General features: G+C 39.4%; 1 protein-coding gene across 2 annotated transcripts in view; it reads right to left on the bottom strand.

The window, feature by feature from the left end:
* The window catches only part of stat5a (signal transducer and activator of transcription 5a), a 54,365-nt gene that overhangs the window by 11,780 nt on the left and 25,463 nt on the right, over positions 1-17,122 (bottom strand). For both annotated transcript variants that reach the window (XM_011477950.4, XM_078951778.1), the window contains exons 2-8: positions 6,094-6,237; positions 5,842-5,998; positions 3,649-3,738; positions 2,068-2,242; positions 1,561-1,691; positions 1,301-1,452; positions 838-993 (exon numbers count right to left, since the gene is read on the bottom strand). In XM_011477950.4, the coding sequence (XP_011476252.3) occupies positions 838-993; positions 1,301-1,452; positions 1,561-1,691; positions 2,068-2,242; positions 3,649-3,738; positions 5,842-5,998; positions 6,094-6,221 (989 nt within the window). In that variant the 5' untranslated portion in view covers positions 6,222-6,237. The remainder of the gene's footprint in view (positions 1-837; positions 994-1,300; positions 1,453-1,560; positions 1,692-2,067; positions 2,243-3,648; positions 3,739-5,841; positions 5,999-6,093; positions 6,238-17,122) is intronic.

Here is a 17,122-nt window from a genome sequence, read left to right as displayed (position 1 = left end):
TTGCTACATTGATATGATCCAAGCAGAGCCAAGCCTCAAGTTTCCTTTAGAATTTGCTTTTATCAGTATTAATTGATTGTGGGGTCATTGCTTGTTTGTGTTAACGTGCTTGTGTGTGTTAATGGAGGGAGGGCGGTGAGAAAAGGGTGGACTGGGTTTCTCTCTTTTTATTGATTTATTTATCGCCTGAATCTATTTTTAATCGTAAAGCGGTACGAGTTGCACAAGTATGAGAAGCACTTTTCTTTTATGAATAAAGTTTGATTGATTGATTGCACAGGACAGCTTGTCTTTTATTTTGAAAGGAAGTCATGTGAACCTCTGTCAAATTATTATGTTTAATTTATGATGAAAAACAATAGTTAATACATATTTGTCAGAATAGTAACCATTACGCCAATATAAAGCAGTGTTTTATCTTTTTAAAGGGTGAAGTAAGACTTTGTGGCTCCTGCTGGGGTGTAGTCAAAAAGACATCGTTCCGAATGGCTCCTTATTTGTTGAAGAACCTGACTAACATCTGGCAACATTCTGATTGTTTCACTTCCCCAACACAAAAACGACAAACACAAAAAAATATTAACAAACTGTTTTCTTTTTGCAACAGATCACATCACTGAGTGATGAAAAATGAATGCCTGAGTTTTTTTTTTTTTTAGAAACAGTATCTGTGTTGTTTACTTGGTTAAATGCTGTTAAGGTCAGCAGAAAGGGAATATACTATTGAATATAAGAAGATTGAAAGCTATATGTCTGCTTTAGTGTTTAAACATGAAACAAAATAATACTTTCAGGTGTTTTTTTTTTGCAGTTTGGACATATTTTGCACACACTTACCTGGTGACCAATGCCGAGATGATATCAGTAATTGTGCTGTTAAGTTCGTTAAGTAGCTCCTCGATAGGTCCGGGGATGGGCAGCTGTTGTCTCAGGTGCTCCGCCCTTCGAATCTGCTGCCTGTTTTGCCAAATCGTTTCAGCCAGCTTCTCACACCTGGTACACACACACATCCACACACAAACACACAAAGACACACAATGCACACAGTGGTGGTTTGACTGAATCATATAGACTTTCCTTTTCCAACATAAAAAAGAAACCATAAAGGATTATGAGCTAATAAGCAAGAAACGTCAGCTTCAACCTGCGTCTTATTGTCTGTCTTATTAGGAGGTTATAACCTTCAATAAAAAATAAAACCCAGTAGTAGCTCCTTCCTGGCTTGTAAACCTGTGACCCTTTGGTTTGTCAGAAGGTGTAGAAGCTGTATTACTAGTGGGGGGGTGGAGAAAAGCCTCACCAGGACTGAAGGATGTCCAGGCCTCCCTCTGGTGGGCCCCCATTGCCTGCCAGTTGCTGCCGTCTTTTCCACTGGATCAGTTCGTCATCCAGAATGATGGTCTGCTGCTTTCTTAACAGCTGCAGCGTTTTCTGGTGTTTTTCCGCAAGGTCCTGCGCACAGACAGAGGAGCCCCACGTGATGCGTCTTGGCAAATTCTACACATCTGTTAAAACAACTGGATCCTTTTTTCTTTTTTTTTCCCCCTCAGTGAGTCCTACCAGTCTGTATTTCTGTAGTGTGTTGGCCTCCCTCGTCAGCCAGGCCTCCACAGTGGCTCGCTTGCTGAGGAGGGTGGGCTCTCGTAGCTGACGGTCAGCAGGGGGCAGCGCTGCAAGACTGCTCAGCTGGGCTTCAGAGGGGTGTGAACAAGGTAATGATTGACCAGCACAAAAAAGAGAGGGGGGGGGGGGATATGTTATTTGTGCACGTACATCTACGTTTGCACTCCATTATGAAGATTAGGTGAACTTTTTCTAAGCTAACTCCACATATAACGGAAAAGTTGTTTACTTAAAGAAGAGCTTTGGTTTGCATTGGTTAGTAGGAGAGGCCCCATACACACATAAAAACCAACTGAAAATGCTAACCAGAGGCCCTTTTTAATCAAGTTTGATTTCACAAGAAGAAGAAGAAATGACCTCTTGATTATCTTCAACCTCTCAGCCACAAATAATCAATTGTTGCAATAGAGCGCCAATAATGGAAAAGGAGTCTACAGGGCGTACCTTGGATGCGAAGGCTCTCTTGGTACTGGATGATGAAGTACTCCTGGTTGTGCTGGAGCTTGCGCAGGTCATTTTCAGTGTCTTGGGTAAGCAGGCGAAGCTCTTCGAAAGCTTGATTGATCTGCTGGTATTTCTGAGACATGCTGTCCAGCATCCCACCCACCGGAGAGCTCGACTGGAAGTCATTACGAGGGGTTAAAAGAGGAGCAGAAAAAAGGTTTATGACATGGGTACATAGCTTTTATTTTGAAAGTTAGAAATTATTTGTTGTTTTAAAAAAAAACAGCATAATGGGAGCTAAAAGCTGAGATTTGTTGTAATGAAATTAGAAGACAGAATCCACGGTCACTTAAAGACCGACTAAGTGCATTCTGGTTCCCCAAAGCTTCAGACTAAACAGGGTAAAATTCAGTCAGTCTGAATGTATTCCACTAATAGAAAAGGCATGTTGTGACTGAAAATCAATTCACCGCAGGACTTGCTGAGAGTCAGATGTTTTACGCACTGATGGCTTTATGGTTTCATAACTCAGGGCATGTTATAAACTGTGAAATGGTTGACGCCCTTTTTTTGACTTCCTTCCAAATGGCAGCATGGCAGAAACAAGTGGATTTAATGAGTATTGGAGAACAAATAACAACGGGCCTGAAAAAGTCCACAAAAATGGATTAAAATAAAAGATGCTGAACACATTAACAACTAAAATGCTTATGCTTTTTTTTAGTCTTTTAAAGTCTCACTCTGACCATCTTTTATCCATCTTAAAAGCTTTCTTTTAATCAGGATTTAGCCTTTTTTTTTTTAGCCAAAATCAAAATATCTCTTGTTTTCTTCGTTGAAATAGAGGGGAGCAGGGAGCATCTGGCTTCCTGTTGAGGCTTTACCTCAAAGCTTTTTCCAACAGTTTTTTTCTTCTGCTACTGATTTGTATTAATAAATACTTAAAAATGTAATTTTGAGTCTAATTTTCTTTATAAATGCCCGTCAGTAAGAGAAAAATGCCACAAGAACACGTTAGAAAACACCAAAAACTGTGGGTCTTTAGGTTTTTTAAGTACATTTGTCCCTCGCTGTATCGCGGTATACCTTTCACGGTCTCTCTGTTTTAACTCTGCATGCTTTTTTTTTTTTACAGCACACTGTGTTCTGTGCCCTGATTGGCTGTAGAGCACTACATGTATCAATCAATCTCCTCTGTGCCCAGTCTCCTTGTTTCATCAAGAGCAGATCTTTGTTTTCTTTCCATCATACTGGACTTTTTTTCTATTACGGTATGAAGTTTAAGAGTTTAAACAAGAAACAAAGGTGTGAAAATGTTCATATCTGTCTGAGAAAAGTTTATGAAGTGTGTAGTTTTACAGTCTTAAAACATCTGTAATCCTACTTTGCAGATTTCACCTGTCGCCTGTTATTTTCAGAATGTAACTCCCACGATAATCACGGGACCACTGTATACGTCCAATTTTCCAATTTCTGAGAAAGCGCAAAATTATTGACATTTACATTTACAGTATTGCATTCAAATGTGTTGGAAGTGACAGCTCACACACAAAAAGGTGTGCAACGCTCGCCAGCACCTACATTTGTAGCCTCTCGGACAAGCCTCTGCTCTGTGTAGAGGATGTGTTTGATGCATCGGACCAACTCCAGTGGACAGCGGTCATACGTGCTCTGAAAGAGAAGGAGCGCATGTGCCGCGTTAAGGCTGTTAGCCCCTGACAAGCAAAGCAGCAGCTGCACACAGGATGCACCAATTTAGTTGCATCAAAGAAGCTTGCTAAGTTCTAGAGCTAATGCTTGATACACAGTAAAACCCATTAGGCTAATGAAACCCAGCACGGCACACTTTAGAGACATGACTCACTAGTGTAAACATCTAATCCATGGATGAGAAGCTTTTCAACTTTTTTTTTGTCTAAAATTTTCGTGTACAGCTTGCTGATTCATCTTTAAATGGAAAATGCCAAATTCCTCCTGTTGTGTGGATGTGGACATTGTTTTAGGCATTTCACCTCAGCGGTATCCCCTTTGTTTCCCCCGCTTGAATTCTGGGAGGAGGGGAAGCAAACCGGGCAACGGATCTGTGCACAAGGTGATCGATCATAAATAGCAGCGCTGGTTGGCTACGCTAGAACTCACTTGGGCTGTTGTCCTGCTTTCCTCCAAGTGGAAACAACCTGTTCCCAAAACACGGTGTTCCTTCTAAGAACTACAGCATGAAAGGAAATTGAGTTGTGAGTTCTAAACACTTACCATCATGTTTTCAGGTAAACGACAATGGTGTTGTGATCAAAACAGAGTCAAGTCAGGTAACACTGGATTTTTTTTGTTGTTTTTTTGGAGTGGATAAGAAGCACTGCTTCTTTTGTTTGAAAGGTGATGAAAAAAGATTTGAAAAAGGTTAAGGTTCCAACGTATTTACCCTCCTCTGACTTAAGGTTACAGCTAAACAGCAGAGTACTGCAGCACTTTTTACTGTCGTGTTTTAACCCTTCGGAACCGATGATCAGCATGATAAATCTAAGTTTAAGATTAACTTGAACTTATTTTAACATTTTGTTTTTAGATTTTATTGAATAAAGGAGAGAATATGGCAGGATTTTTTGTAGTTTCTGGACAAAAATCGATCAGTTATTAAAATAAATAACTGAGGCGGAAGATAAACGTAGATCAGATGGCTGCAGCGCGGAGCTGAGCTAGCCGTCAGCAATTAGAAATCCATTTTATTTCTGGATTTGGGGCGACAGGATTTTTCTAGATCAACGAGCACCAGCGTCATCAAAAAATTGTGGAGACTCCTCAGTTCGCCGCAAAAGTCCCCATCCGCTACCGTGGCGGGAGGCGAGCAGTTCAAATACAGAGCAGGGAACACCTGAAATCAAACTCGACTCCAAAAAGACCTTTTCCTTTTATTCTTTTTTTACTCACGTTAGAAGAAAAAAATGACGAAACAAAACAAAACAAAACAAAAGCAAATAAAAAGCTAAAAAAAACAACCACAGAATTCCAGGAAAAAAGTCAAATGGACAGCAGTGCTCCCAGTAGACACATTCTAATGTTTTGGGCTGCCTGGAAGCTGAAGCCACACAGGCAGACTCAAGTACAAACACTGCCTGTATGACAACATAAGAAAGGTCACATCATGGACCTGTAATGTGCCCTTATGTGTTCAGCTGAACACAAATAGTTTATTTATCTGTTAATTTTCTGGAGTTTTCTTTTGTATTTTAATTCAAAAACATGTCAATTAGTTTGTTGACAACGTTTGTTCTTGTTGTTTTTACAAAACTACACCTAAAACTTTCATTCTATGTTGTAAAAAGGGTTTGTTGAACATTTTTGGGGGGATTCCATAGCAAAAATCAAACACTTTTTTCCAACTGGAATTTTCTGCTTTTGTATGGTTTTATGTTTAGTGTGTGAATACAGCACAGACAAAATGACTAAATAAAGTTTGTGGCACTAAGGTGAGGTCTTTCGAGTTGTAGGATCTAGGTTCCAAAGGGTTAAGAACACAAGTCATTGGAACGTTTTTTGTCATTTTTAAACTGTGGTTGGCATTTAAACATGTATCTGTAGACTTACATAAAAAAAGCAGAAAGAGAAAGTTGTAATTTTCTCCACCATTGCAGGAATTGTTGTTTTTCCACCGCATCTTTGATACAAATGAATGTAGGAGTTGGGCCTTGCTAAGCTTTATAGCTCCTCACGCCTGGTCCCTTTGCCGTCACAGATTATTTTCAGAAAACAAAATGTTTTTGCGAAGAAACCAACCTTGAGCTGGTTAGCGTAGTGTCCCAGTTTAATTTTAAGCAGAAAGCCATCCTCTCCAACTTGGTGCTCGGCTTTGTTTTGCAACTCTTGTATTAGACTCTCCAGCAGACGCTTGGCTTTAAACTCCTCCTGTGGGTTTTCCAGATCTATTGCATCCCTACAGGAACAAACACACCAGTGCAAGAAGTGAATACAGACAGCTAATCACATAAAAAAATGGTGGCATTTCAACAAATTCTGAAAGACACTCACCAGAGCTGACTTTCTATCCAGTGCGACAGATAATGTCGCACCTCGATGGGAAAATGTTGACCGTACAGCGACTGCATCTGGTGGAGAGCATCTCCCTGAAGCTGCTGGGCCTGGATCCACACGGCCATCTTCAACACCCTGAAGCTGGGAAAGGATTTGAGGTTAGCTTCAAACATCAACAACATCATTTTTCGTCTCCTTAAATGGTGTGTAGTAGGAACAGGAAGAATGCTGCCAAAAATTCAGCTGTTATTGTTACTGCAGTGATTGAAAAGCCAACACAGAAATCAAACTATCAGTTGCTGCTTTGATTAAAAAAAAAATATATAATAAAAAGAAACCAAGCTGCATATTAAAGACCCAACCCGATCATTTTTGATTTATGTTAAAAGCGTTCCCAATGATCTGTGTCGTTTTCGATGACATAGTTTCTGCAGAGTTGCAGGAGTTCATGTCCTCCATGACACAAAAACATGCGATTTCCTTTTCCCCTTTCTCCTGTGCAAGGTCATGGAGGTTGCTGGAGCCTATCCCAGCTACTCCAGGGCAAAGCTGGGGTACACCATTGCAGGGCCACACACACCTATTAGACGGTGTAAAAGCGCAGTGAATATCATATTTTAAATGAGGCAAAAAAAAAATCAAGTCTTTATCAGACGTTTTTATTTGAATCTAAGGGTGAAAAAATGAAGTGCTGTCATGATAATGGTTTAAAAAGGCACATTATAATTAATTTGAGACTAACTGGCTCTAAAGGTTCACTCTGGCAGACTTCTTAGAAAATGTCCCAATTTTTAGGCCAACATTTTCATTTTTCTGAAGTCCTGAAGCTTCACAACATCAGCAGGAACCCCATCTCTTTCCTCCAAATCCCTCCCTCTTTTAGTCCACCGAGATTTCTTGTTTTCCTTGACTTAGACACAAATACTTTTGGCTAACAAAGTTGCAAACTGTCGCAGCACCAAGAATCTTTCTACTATTTAGGCTACATCACTGTGTACTGAAAATCACCCGGACAGTTTTTGTGGTTCTTCTGTGTGTAGTCTATACTAAAAACCAATTAAAGGTGCACTTACTAAAAAACAAGATTAGATGCAGAAACTAAGACAGGAAAATCATGGGTAGATTATTAACAGTATTGTTGCACGAGGCAAAAGATGTTTTGTTCCGGCATGTTGTACATGTTGGTATGTACAGTATATCCACTTAACCAGCAGAGGAAATAGAAATGTCAGTAGCATCACAGAAAAAAAACAGCAGTTTGTTTGAAACTTTCCAAACAAGAGTATACACATTGTTTTTATTTAATCTTTCATACTTGGTAATAATGTGTTGCAACAGTTTTCATCATCAAGTTATCTTGAAAATCTCAAGGCAGTGTTGCATGAAGGAAAATAGCTATGGTTACAACATTGCACAGAAAGATTTTCTTTTGAAAAACCTGCTATCAAACTTTGCAGACATCTAAAAATACCAGTACCTTCACAGAAGTGCAATAAGTATAATTCTAGTAAAAAAGCACCCTAATGTGTAAGAAAGCACCTGTAATTTTTTGTTATTTTATAACATTTGAGATTAATGACATGTTTATTAAAAAATGTCCTTCAAAATCAAAGATAATCCAATTTTCTGTGAGTAAATAAAGTTCAGGCAGAGAATTCTGGGATATACAAGCAAACCAAATACTTTCTCTTTCATTTCTGCAGATGAAAGCTAACGCAGCCCTGAGTCGCTCGTTTCCTCTGAAGACTGCGGCGACCTAAACGTCTTCGTCGCTGGTAAAGAGGGCTGTATGTCAGGTCACTGATGCTTGTTGCCAGTCAACACACCTACTCACCTTTTTCTCAAAAAGGTGAATGTCAGTAAAAGACTAAGGGAAATGCGTGTGCGGGACGTTTGTGGGTTAGGTTTTGTTTTTTAAGTGCCTGTTTCGGTGGTTAGGCACAGCGATGACAGCTTCAGCTGTGCTTCGGTCTTAAAGCTGACACAAAGCAAATCTGAGCGCAGCATCAAACAATTAAGATGCCAGTTGGAAACAGTATTATTTCTACTCTTGTTCCTTACTTTTTTTTTTTTAATTTCTCTGCACTTTATTTCCCATTTCGATGAAAATTATGTTGTTGTTTTTTTAACATGTTCTTGTAGCAATTATTTCAATGATGGAGGACATTTATAAAGAAAATTAAGCTGAAAATTGCATTTTATTTTGTAAATCAAATTGTTGTCAATCAGAAGTGAGTGAAAAATTCCTTTTGAAAAAGCTTGTGTTTTTGACGCAGAAAATACGCAGGGCGGGCCACAAGGTCCCTGCTCCAACCTCTCAGCATGAGTGAGGGGAAGAGGGGGCGGGGTTAATTCTAATTAAAAGACCACTGGGAATGCTTTTAAAATAGATGAAAGAAGTGGGTCTTTAAAATATCTATACTGCCCTTAAATCATTTAACATGCTGCTGCTCCAGGAACGGAGTGCTACTTTACTTTTCCATTTTTGATCATTTTCCCCTTTAAAAACGAACGTGGTCAATTATTAAGATGTACATTTACTGCAGATGGAGCCTGTGATTATAGACGTTACATAAAGACATTAAGCTGCTTCTCTGAGCAATATTTTCAGAAAGATTTTCAGTCACTTTTTGTATGAAAATTTCAATTATATTTGATTTAAAATTTCAAAACCTTGATCTTTTCCTATGTGTTATATTTGGCACCAATGTGTGTGTATCTACTGTGTGCGTGTGTCCAGCAGGTGAAATTAGCTCAGAAAGGTAAATTCACTGGTATTAACGTATTTAAAGGCTTATCCGATCAAGCTATGCTAATGCTCTTGCATCGCTTGACTGTGTCTTGAACTTTGACCCCTAAAACTCAGAGCTCGCTCAGAAGGACAATCAAACATAAATACCAAACCAAATCAACACGCAAATCTTAGGGTTTGTGCTGCTCATATGGGTGTCATTGAGTTTCATACAAGTCTTTAGTGAGTTTGTGTTTAATTGCAAGAATTCTTGGCACCAAACAAACAAATCATTGGCATTACTGCAGACGGAATATAGAAAAAATGGATTTTAAAGACCCACTTCAATCATTTTTTGGTCTATTTTAATTATAAATATGCTGTTTTTAGCCAAAATCCCAAAACCTGTGTTGTTTTCTAGGACACGGTTCCTGCAAAGCGGCAGTAGTTCATTAGAAATTCACCTCTAAGTTGTAGGTGGGACTGCTGGCGCAGAGCAACCCCGCCCCCTTTCCCCTTCCCATTGCTGAGAGCTCTGCTTAAGCATAGCAGGAAGCTTGTGGTCGGCCCAACATATTTTCCATGTCACAAATAAGCTCTTTTTCAAACGATTCGATAAAATAAACCCCCCAAAATGCAATTTTGATCATCAGAAAAATGCCACAAGATGTTAAAAACACAGATAAGACCATTTTTATTTGTGAGGGTCTTAAATATATTGAATCAATGAAGCATAAAATGTCCTAAATAATTGTTATAATGTGTAAAAAGGACTTTTTAATTGCAAAAGAAATCAGCAGCAATTATTAGTTCTTGGCATTTTTTTTATGGGAGAAGGAACCAAACAGGAAGAGGATGAAAGCTGTGTTCCAGCTTTTTCTGTGACTCAGACGTAAAACACAAAAACACAGTTCCCACACTAAACTGTTGGATAATTAAGCCCAAAGAATGTTGTGTCGTCTAGGAGCAGCGTGAAAAGCTGCTCTTAGCCTGTCTGCAGTGGATGAAAACTTGTCAAATGCTGTTTGCATACTGTCAAAGCCTATTTTTATTTACTCAGAAACAAGTGAAATTCGTCCCATGCAGCATTTATTACAAAAAAACTACAAAAAAAGCACATTTTCAAATCCCCTAACCCATAACAGCCTAAGAAGCAGCTCAACATGTTTATATTTGTCCCTTTAATAGATGTAAAAATAAATATCACTGCTGCTGCTTCGATTAACATCACTCTAGAACAGTTTTAGACGGAGTAAAACTCAGTAGAGCTGCCATGTAACAGTCGGAAATGTAAACCTGGGACAGAGAGAGGCGACCAGGGAAAGGAGAAAAAGACAATAAAGACAGAAACTGAAGAAAGTCAGTCAACGTGGGGTGCTACTGAGAGAGAAAATCTATTTTTACAGAGTCCCGAACATTAACAAAGAACCACAAAGGTTGACTGAGGGGTAAAGGGCAAAAGTCCACGGAACAGATTTCTCATTATTCATATGGTTTTTCACATAGCAGCTGGCAGAATTTATTAAAAAAATTTTTTTTAAAGCCAACGTTTCAGCAGAGTTTATGAAGGTGTTGCAACGCGAGAAATATTTGAGGATAAGCAACAAAAGGCACAATCATGTTCACATTCTCACAACAACCAATTTTTGACTGTATGTACAATAATGAGTCTGTGTCACCCTTTGCCAGACTCTGCCTATGGTGCAAAGTGCTTTATTCTTGTTTGCCAACCGAAAAGAGGAAGATACTTTGATGTTTGCACATTTTTTACAGGATTTTCACTGTAAAATGTTTGCAAAAGTTACCGGGAAACAGTTAAAATCTGTCTTTATGTGAAAGGTTATCGCCTGAGATACTTTGTGTCCAACACACACATCAGTAAGCTTGCAGATGCTTAAACAATGACTTTTGAGCACAAATGTACAGAGAAATAGTGCACACAAAAAACGTTTTCTTTTAAAAAAAAAAAGGGAAAGACGCGAAGCAAACTGTAGGACAGATATTCAGATGTTTTGTTCTTCACGACTCTCATTCCTGGCTGAACTCTGACATGGCAGAACATCAGGATCCCACATGCAGGCAGGAAAGTGCAGGCAAAAATGTGTCCACCTTTATTTTTTCTATTTTGATTTAGGCTCATCCTTTCAGAGAGCCTCTTTTTTCCCCCCGTCTAGTTAGAGTTGACTCTGCCTCTGCGCGCATTTCCACCCCGTACAGCTGTGCTCATGTCGATCTACTCTAGGCTGCGTTTAGCGTGCTCATGTTTATTCAGCTTTCTTTTTTTACTATTCTTATTCATCTTAACAGAAAAAAAACCTGTCCGGCAGGATTCTTCAAGCCACCATCGCCACAAAAACTGTTTAACAACCTTCTCTTTCTTGCTATAACGCAAATCTGTAAAAACCACCAACCCCTTCTACTGGCCACTCGCGTCCAATACAAAACCGTATAAAACTAGCAGCCTTTTTACAGAACATCCAAATAAAACGTGTTTACAAGCTGAAAGTCTCTCCTTTTTTTTTTACAAGCCAGCATCCCAGTGCTAAATGTGCTGCTTACAGTACTATGATCTACCCACAGCTTCTCAGGCTGCAGTGAAACAGTTCTAGTCAAAGCTTTTTAAAGCTCTGCTAAAAGAAATATCACAGAAAATCAGCTGAAGGGAAACCTGATTTCCATCTCCAGCTAATAAAACTCCCGAGCAAATAAATATAGGGGAAACGTGCAGATGTATAATTAATTGTTGTGCTGTGGCATCAGCATCTGTGCTCAATCATTTCTTTACTTTCCCACCAACCAAATGACAATGTTATCCGATCTGTGAAGAGAGCAGTTACATTTTTGACTAAAATATTCCCTTTATTACAGCTTAAATGCATAAAGTCATCTTTATTAGCAGCTGCTAATATAGGTATGTGAATTTAGCTAAAGGATGGTGCACTTTTTTTTTTTTTATTGAATCGAAACTTGTTTTGTGTTGCTCATACTTTGACCTAACCACTGTGAACCACACCATGTGCAAAGATAACCCTTCTTTTCACATGCAGTATTGTGAACAACTTGAGAATTTTTTTGCAGCAGAAAGCAGAAAGTGTCTCATCTGCAAATTCCAAATGCCCGGTAAAGGCAAGGAATTCAGAAAACAATCGGTTGTGGAAGTTCAATTGTGGTTTTGGAAAAAGAACTACAAATTTTCAACTAAATTTAGCATTACTCCCATAGTCCCATTAGATGGAGAGGTGGGCTTAAAAAAATAAATAAAATAAAAAAGGAAGGAAAAAACCACAAAACAACACCTTTATTCACACGTCGAAGATCATCAGCGGCCACTCTCTTTTATCTTTTACAAGTTATATTTTTTTTTCAACCAAAAGTTGACCTTAGCTCAAACTTCAAAGCCGTCCTCACACTGACAGACACATTTTGAAGTGCAGTTTACTGCAGAATGCAGAGCCAACGAATTCCTGCATCTTCCTCTTCTTATGTCAGTCACATGCCGAAGTCAGATACTGAAGCTAAATCTAAATTAACACATTGATAAGTGACTTTATCTCCAGAACTTTTTGGCTCTTGCTTGACCTTTAAACTAAAGCAGTGTTCTTTTTTTTGTGTGTGTGTGTTTGGAAATGGTGGGAAAAATCCAAGAAAACACTAAATTTCCTTGCTTTTCTCCTACTGTGCAAATTCATGGCAGATTTATGAACCAATAATTGCTGGATTACAAAAATGAAAGTTCCCAGAACCATTGCACAACACTTAAAAAAACAAAAACAACTTCAGGCTCAAAGCAAGAAAAATCATTTTAGTTTCATTTACATCTTTGGGTTAGAATGCTTGTGCAAAATAAAAAATGTAAACCCCTGAGTATGAATTATGCTGGTGCTGACCTTGAATTAGTTGTGTGTAAGAATCTGCTTTTAAAACCCGGATGAAGGGTTTCAGAGGCAACGTTAACCTGACAGTGAAACAGCTACATACTCTACTGTCACCCACTCTTTCCTCTGAGGAAAACCACTACTCACCAACTTAAGCGCTTCCTGCTAGGAAACTGAGATGCCACCCACAATTTAAAGCAACCCTAACCCATGAACACAAGCGAAAAACGGCAATAAAGAAAAAGGATGTTGCTGCCTGTTACTGCCTCCACCCCCCAAAAGAGTTGATGTCCTCTTGATATCAGCGAATGTTTGTGTGAACTTAATAGGTTCATTTTCAGTTAGGCTCTTAAAAACCAAAATGCCACAAATAACAGATTAATACAATATTCCAGATTACAGAAGGAATGTCTGCATTTAAAGACCCACTCCGATTAAAATGGTTTTGGACATTTTTCTGATGATGGAGAACAGATATAAAGAAATTAAGCCTAAAATTGTGTTTCTGAGTATTTCTTTATTCAATCTTAGTGAATCAGGAGCAGATGAAAAAATGCTGTTTTGTGACGTAGAAAACATGCTGGGCGGGCCACAAGCTCCCTGCTCTGCTCCACTCTGATGCATCCGCTTGTAGTCGACCAGCTCCATGTACGTTTTGGTTTTCCTTGTCTGAGCTTGAATCTGGCTCAAAACTATGCGGTTGCACCGGTAACGTTAGGCTGAGGGTGTGAAGGATACTAAGATGTAAACAGATGGGTGACGGGAAGTGGGGGCGGACATCCACAACGCCAACAATCCCACCCACAATTCAAAGGCGTTAATGCTGCTCTGCCCTTTATCACCGTTTCTGTTCATAGTATTTATCCCTTGTGCTATCTAGTGGGGTCCAGATGACACCACCCTTACATTGACATGTTCTCCCTACCAGGACAAAGGTGGATAAAATGTGAAGAGGATTTAATGTAATCCATGGACACCAGTGAAGATCACAAATCATTGAAGAAAAACGGTTCAGCGCACTGTCTTGTGGGATTGGGGTCATCTGGACCTCACAAGATAGCACAAAGGTTGTGGACAGAATTTCTAGGAGCAGGCAAGGGCTGGAGGGGGTCTGGTTTGGGGACCACAGGATTTCCTCTCTGCTCTTTTCAGATGACGTTTCCGGCTTCATTGAACCAGGACCTCAAGGGTGCATTGAAGCGGTTTGCAGCTGAGTGTAAAGAGGCTGGGATGAGGGTCAGCACCGCTAAATCTGAGGCCACGGTTCTTGACTGAAGAAGGCCAGTGTGTCCTCTCTGGGTAGGTGGGCTGTTCCTTCCCCAAGGTGGAGGAGTTTAAGTCTTGGGGTCTTGTTCACGGCTGAGGGAATATCGGAGCGTGATATTCACTTGATGTAGTGGTCCATGGTGGTGAAGAGAGAGCTGAGCCAGAAAGCAAAGCTCTCAATTTATTGGTCGATCTTGGTTCCAATACTCAACTATGGTTACAATCTCTGGGTCATAAAATTATAAGGCGCTCCCTTAGCGATAGGGTGAGAAGCTCAGAGTAGAGCCGCTGCTCAAGAGGAGTCAATTGAGGTGACTCGGGCATCTGGTTCAGATGTCTCCTGGATGCCTCCCTGGGGGGTGTTTTCCGGCATGTCCCACTGGCAGAGGCCCCGGGGACGTCTCAGGGTCCCCCCAGAAGAGCTGCAGGAAGTAGCCGGAGAGAGGGAAATCTGGACATAGTTGTTTAGATGCCTGCCCCCGCCACCTTGTCTCAGATGAGCGGAAAAAGATGGATGCATGGATGGATGGAAAATCCCGTTTTGCAGAAACTACGCACCAGAAAATGACTGCATAATCGTAATGAAAAGACCACTGGGAACGCTCTTAAAATACATTAACATAGCCAGAAAAACATAAACATTAGAGGAGTAAATGTATGCAACATCTTTTAATTAATTCCAGTTTTTTGTGGAGCTTCAGTAAAAGGAACTAAAATACAAACGGGAAAATGTGTTTAGGCAAACACAATCATTGTCCATTTTAAAATAAACACCAAAGCAATTTATTCTAATTCCAATCTGCAGCCATTCCGTAAACTATGCCTCTATAATGTTGAAGTCTTTCAGAAAGGAGATCATTCCACAATTCGTTTTAGAATCTGTGTCACAGTGAGTGAGGAAGGAAAATAGCAAGATGCATTGTTGTAGGAAGTGCTTCTTGACTTTTGGCAGATTTAAAATAAATCAAGAAACAAATTGCACATTGATTATGAAAAGTTGTTTTCAACCCGTCTCCTCCTGTCTTCATCTTTATGTCAAACTGTCATGTTCCTCTATACCAATCCTTCCGTCTCTTCCGCAGTACACCTGCTCCATGGCAGAGGCTTTACATTATCACACCCACACTAAGGCAGCATGCATAAATAGGATTTGAACAGCAGAGGGTCAAACTCGCATTCAACATACAAAAACATTTAAAGGCTTTTAAGACATTTAATTAAACATAAACATTTGTAGTATTAGCATTCAATGTTGCAAAGACTATAAAAATCATTACTAAGTCCTTCTACAAAGTGGTATACTGGAAATTTTCACAAGTCAGTTGAATAAACATTTGCACAAAGCTGCGATTTCCTTTCAGCTGTATACATTTTGGAAAGTCTCATTATGTAGCTGACAAAAGCTTGTTTAGATATGTAAGTCTTCAATCTAAGGCTCAAGGTTGAAGTCGCCTACCCTTGGTTTTCAGGAAAATGTAGTACAGTTATAGGATATAATGCATTACACACTAAAAAAGACAAACATAGTAGTAGCAGTAAATGTATAAATAAATAAAAATAAAATTAATATGTAGACATGAGTAAGACATGACATTTGTCACCAAAAAAAGAAAAAACACATGACAAACACATGTGCCAGAAGCTGTAAGGGAGGGACAGACGACTACAAGAGGGTCTTTGTGCTGTCCATCCAGCCTTGAGGTCATGTTGCTATGCTCCGACTCACATCCCATCACGCTGTCAACACGAGGAAGATCACTCATTAGCTCGGCAATGCTCTCGTGTGTGCGTGCACATGTATGCTGTTTTTTGCCTGCGTTGACGCGCGGCTCGTGTTTTTATCACATTTGAATGTGGAAAACCGTTAATTAAATGTGTCTCACAGGGCCAAACCGACACTAAAAAAAGGAACACATCTGATGAGTAAATCACATTAGGAGGTGAACATCTTTGTGCTTCAGGCTAAGTCTGCCATCAGCCACCATGCTGGCTTTTGGCTGGATCTACTCCATGCAACAGGCAACAAAAGAAACAGAGGTAAGTACTCTTACCTTCTCACTTTCACATTACCCAGATAAGCTGATTTTAAATGGTCGCATCAAATGAACCAGCACTGAAAACCTATTTGTCAGTTAACCTCTGCTCCCGACAGAAGCTAGAAATAGTACATTTGCTGCCATTATCAATTTGTGTAATACATTTCCTCCATTTTCACAACTGAGCAATTCCATCTATTGGACAACGCAGAATTCAACAGCATTGGCTTTTCAGAATACGGTCTTTATGAATGTATGCATAAAGTAAATGCATTCCAGAAATACTTCTTTTATGAAGTGCCTGTGTGGAACCAATAACCCAGGAACAAAGATTGAATAAAACAACATGGAGAGGGGCAGAGTTGAAGTATAGCACAGTCAGTGCACGTTTTTTTTCATTAACCTTTCTTGCTGCGATTGCAGCTTGTAATGCTTTTGAACCAAGAGCTCCACATTAATGATCTCTGGTCACCGCCGTCTTTCACACGGCACTGAATAAAAAATGCTTACAGTGCAGAATAGCATAGAATTTGTAGCAGTGTGAAAAATGTCGCTGGGTCTTTGAAGCCTTGGCTGTAAAAACAAACAGGGACGGAAAAGATTAAATAGAAAAACGACAAAAAAGATGCTGTTTGATAAAACTTAATCCATTTAAGCATATAGTGTGCATTTATTATATTGAATGATTTTGTTTGTTTAGGTAGACTAAAATTGAAGGGGTGTAACAATTAATCGCTGAATCAATTTGTTCAACCAGATCAATATGTCTGAAACAAGTTGTTAATCAAATCGACCTGTACCATTTAAAAAAATGAATAAATAAATTAATATCAATATTAGAAATTACCATTTGGATTGAGACATGGTAGGTTTATTTTACTCTACGTAAAAAGTGTCATTGCAGTGGAAAACACGCTCGTCATGGCATCAAAAAAGAATCAAACCATCATTCCCGTCCAGTGTGTGTAAACAAGTTGAATTTAACAAAGACATGTGACCAAACAGTGTGGTATCATGTTCTAATAACGTTCCCTTTGGATTATTTTGATGTGGAAAAACAACAATGGGCTGGGGGGTATTCCAGGAAGCATGTTTAAACTGCCCTGACTTTAACCCTG

The sequence above is a fragment of the Oryzias latipes genome, chromosome 8 (genome assembly GCF_053564925.1).
Source record: "Oryzias latipes strain Hd-rR chromosome 8, Olatipes_Hd-rR_3.1".
Lineage (NCBI taxonomy): Eukaryota > Metazoa > Chordata > Actinopteri > Beloniformes > Adrianichthyidae > Oryzias > Oryzias latipes.
Note: the sequence above shows the minus strand (reverse complement) of the source record. Positions and strands in the feature narration are given on the sequence as shown.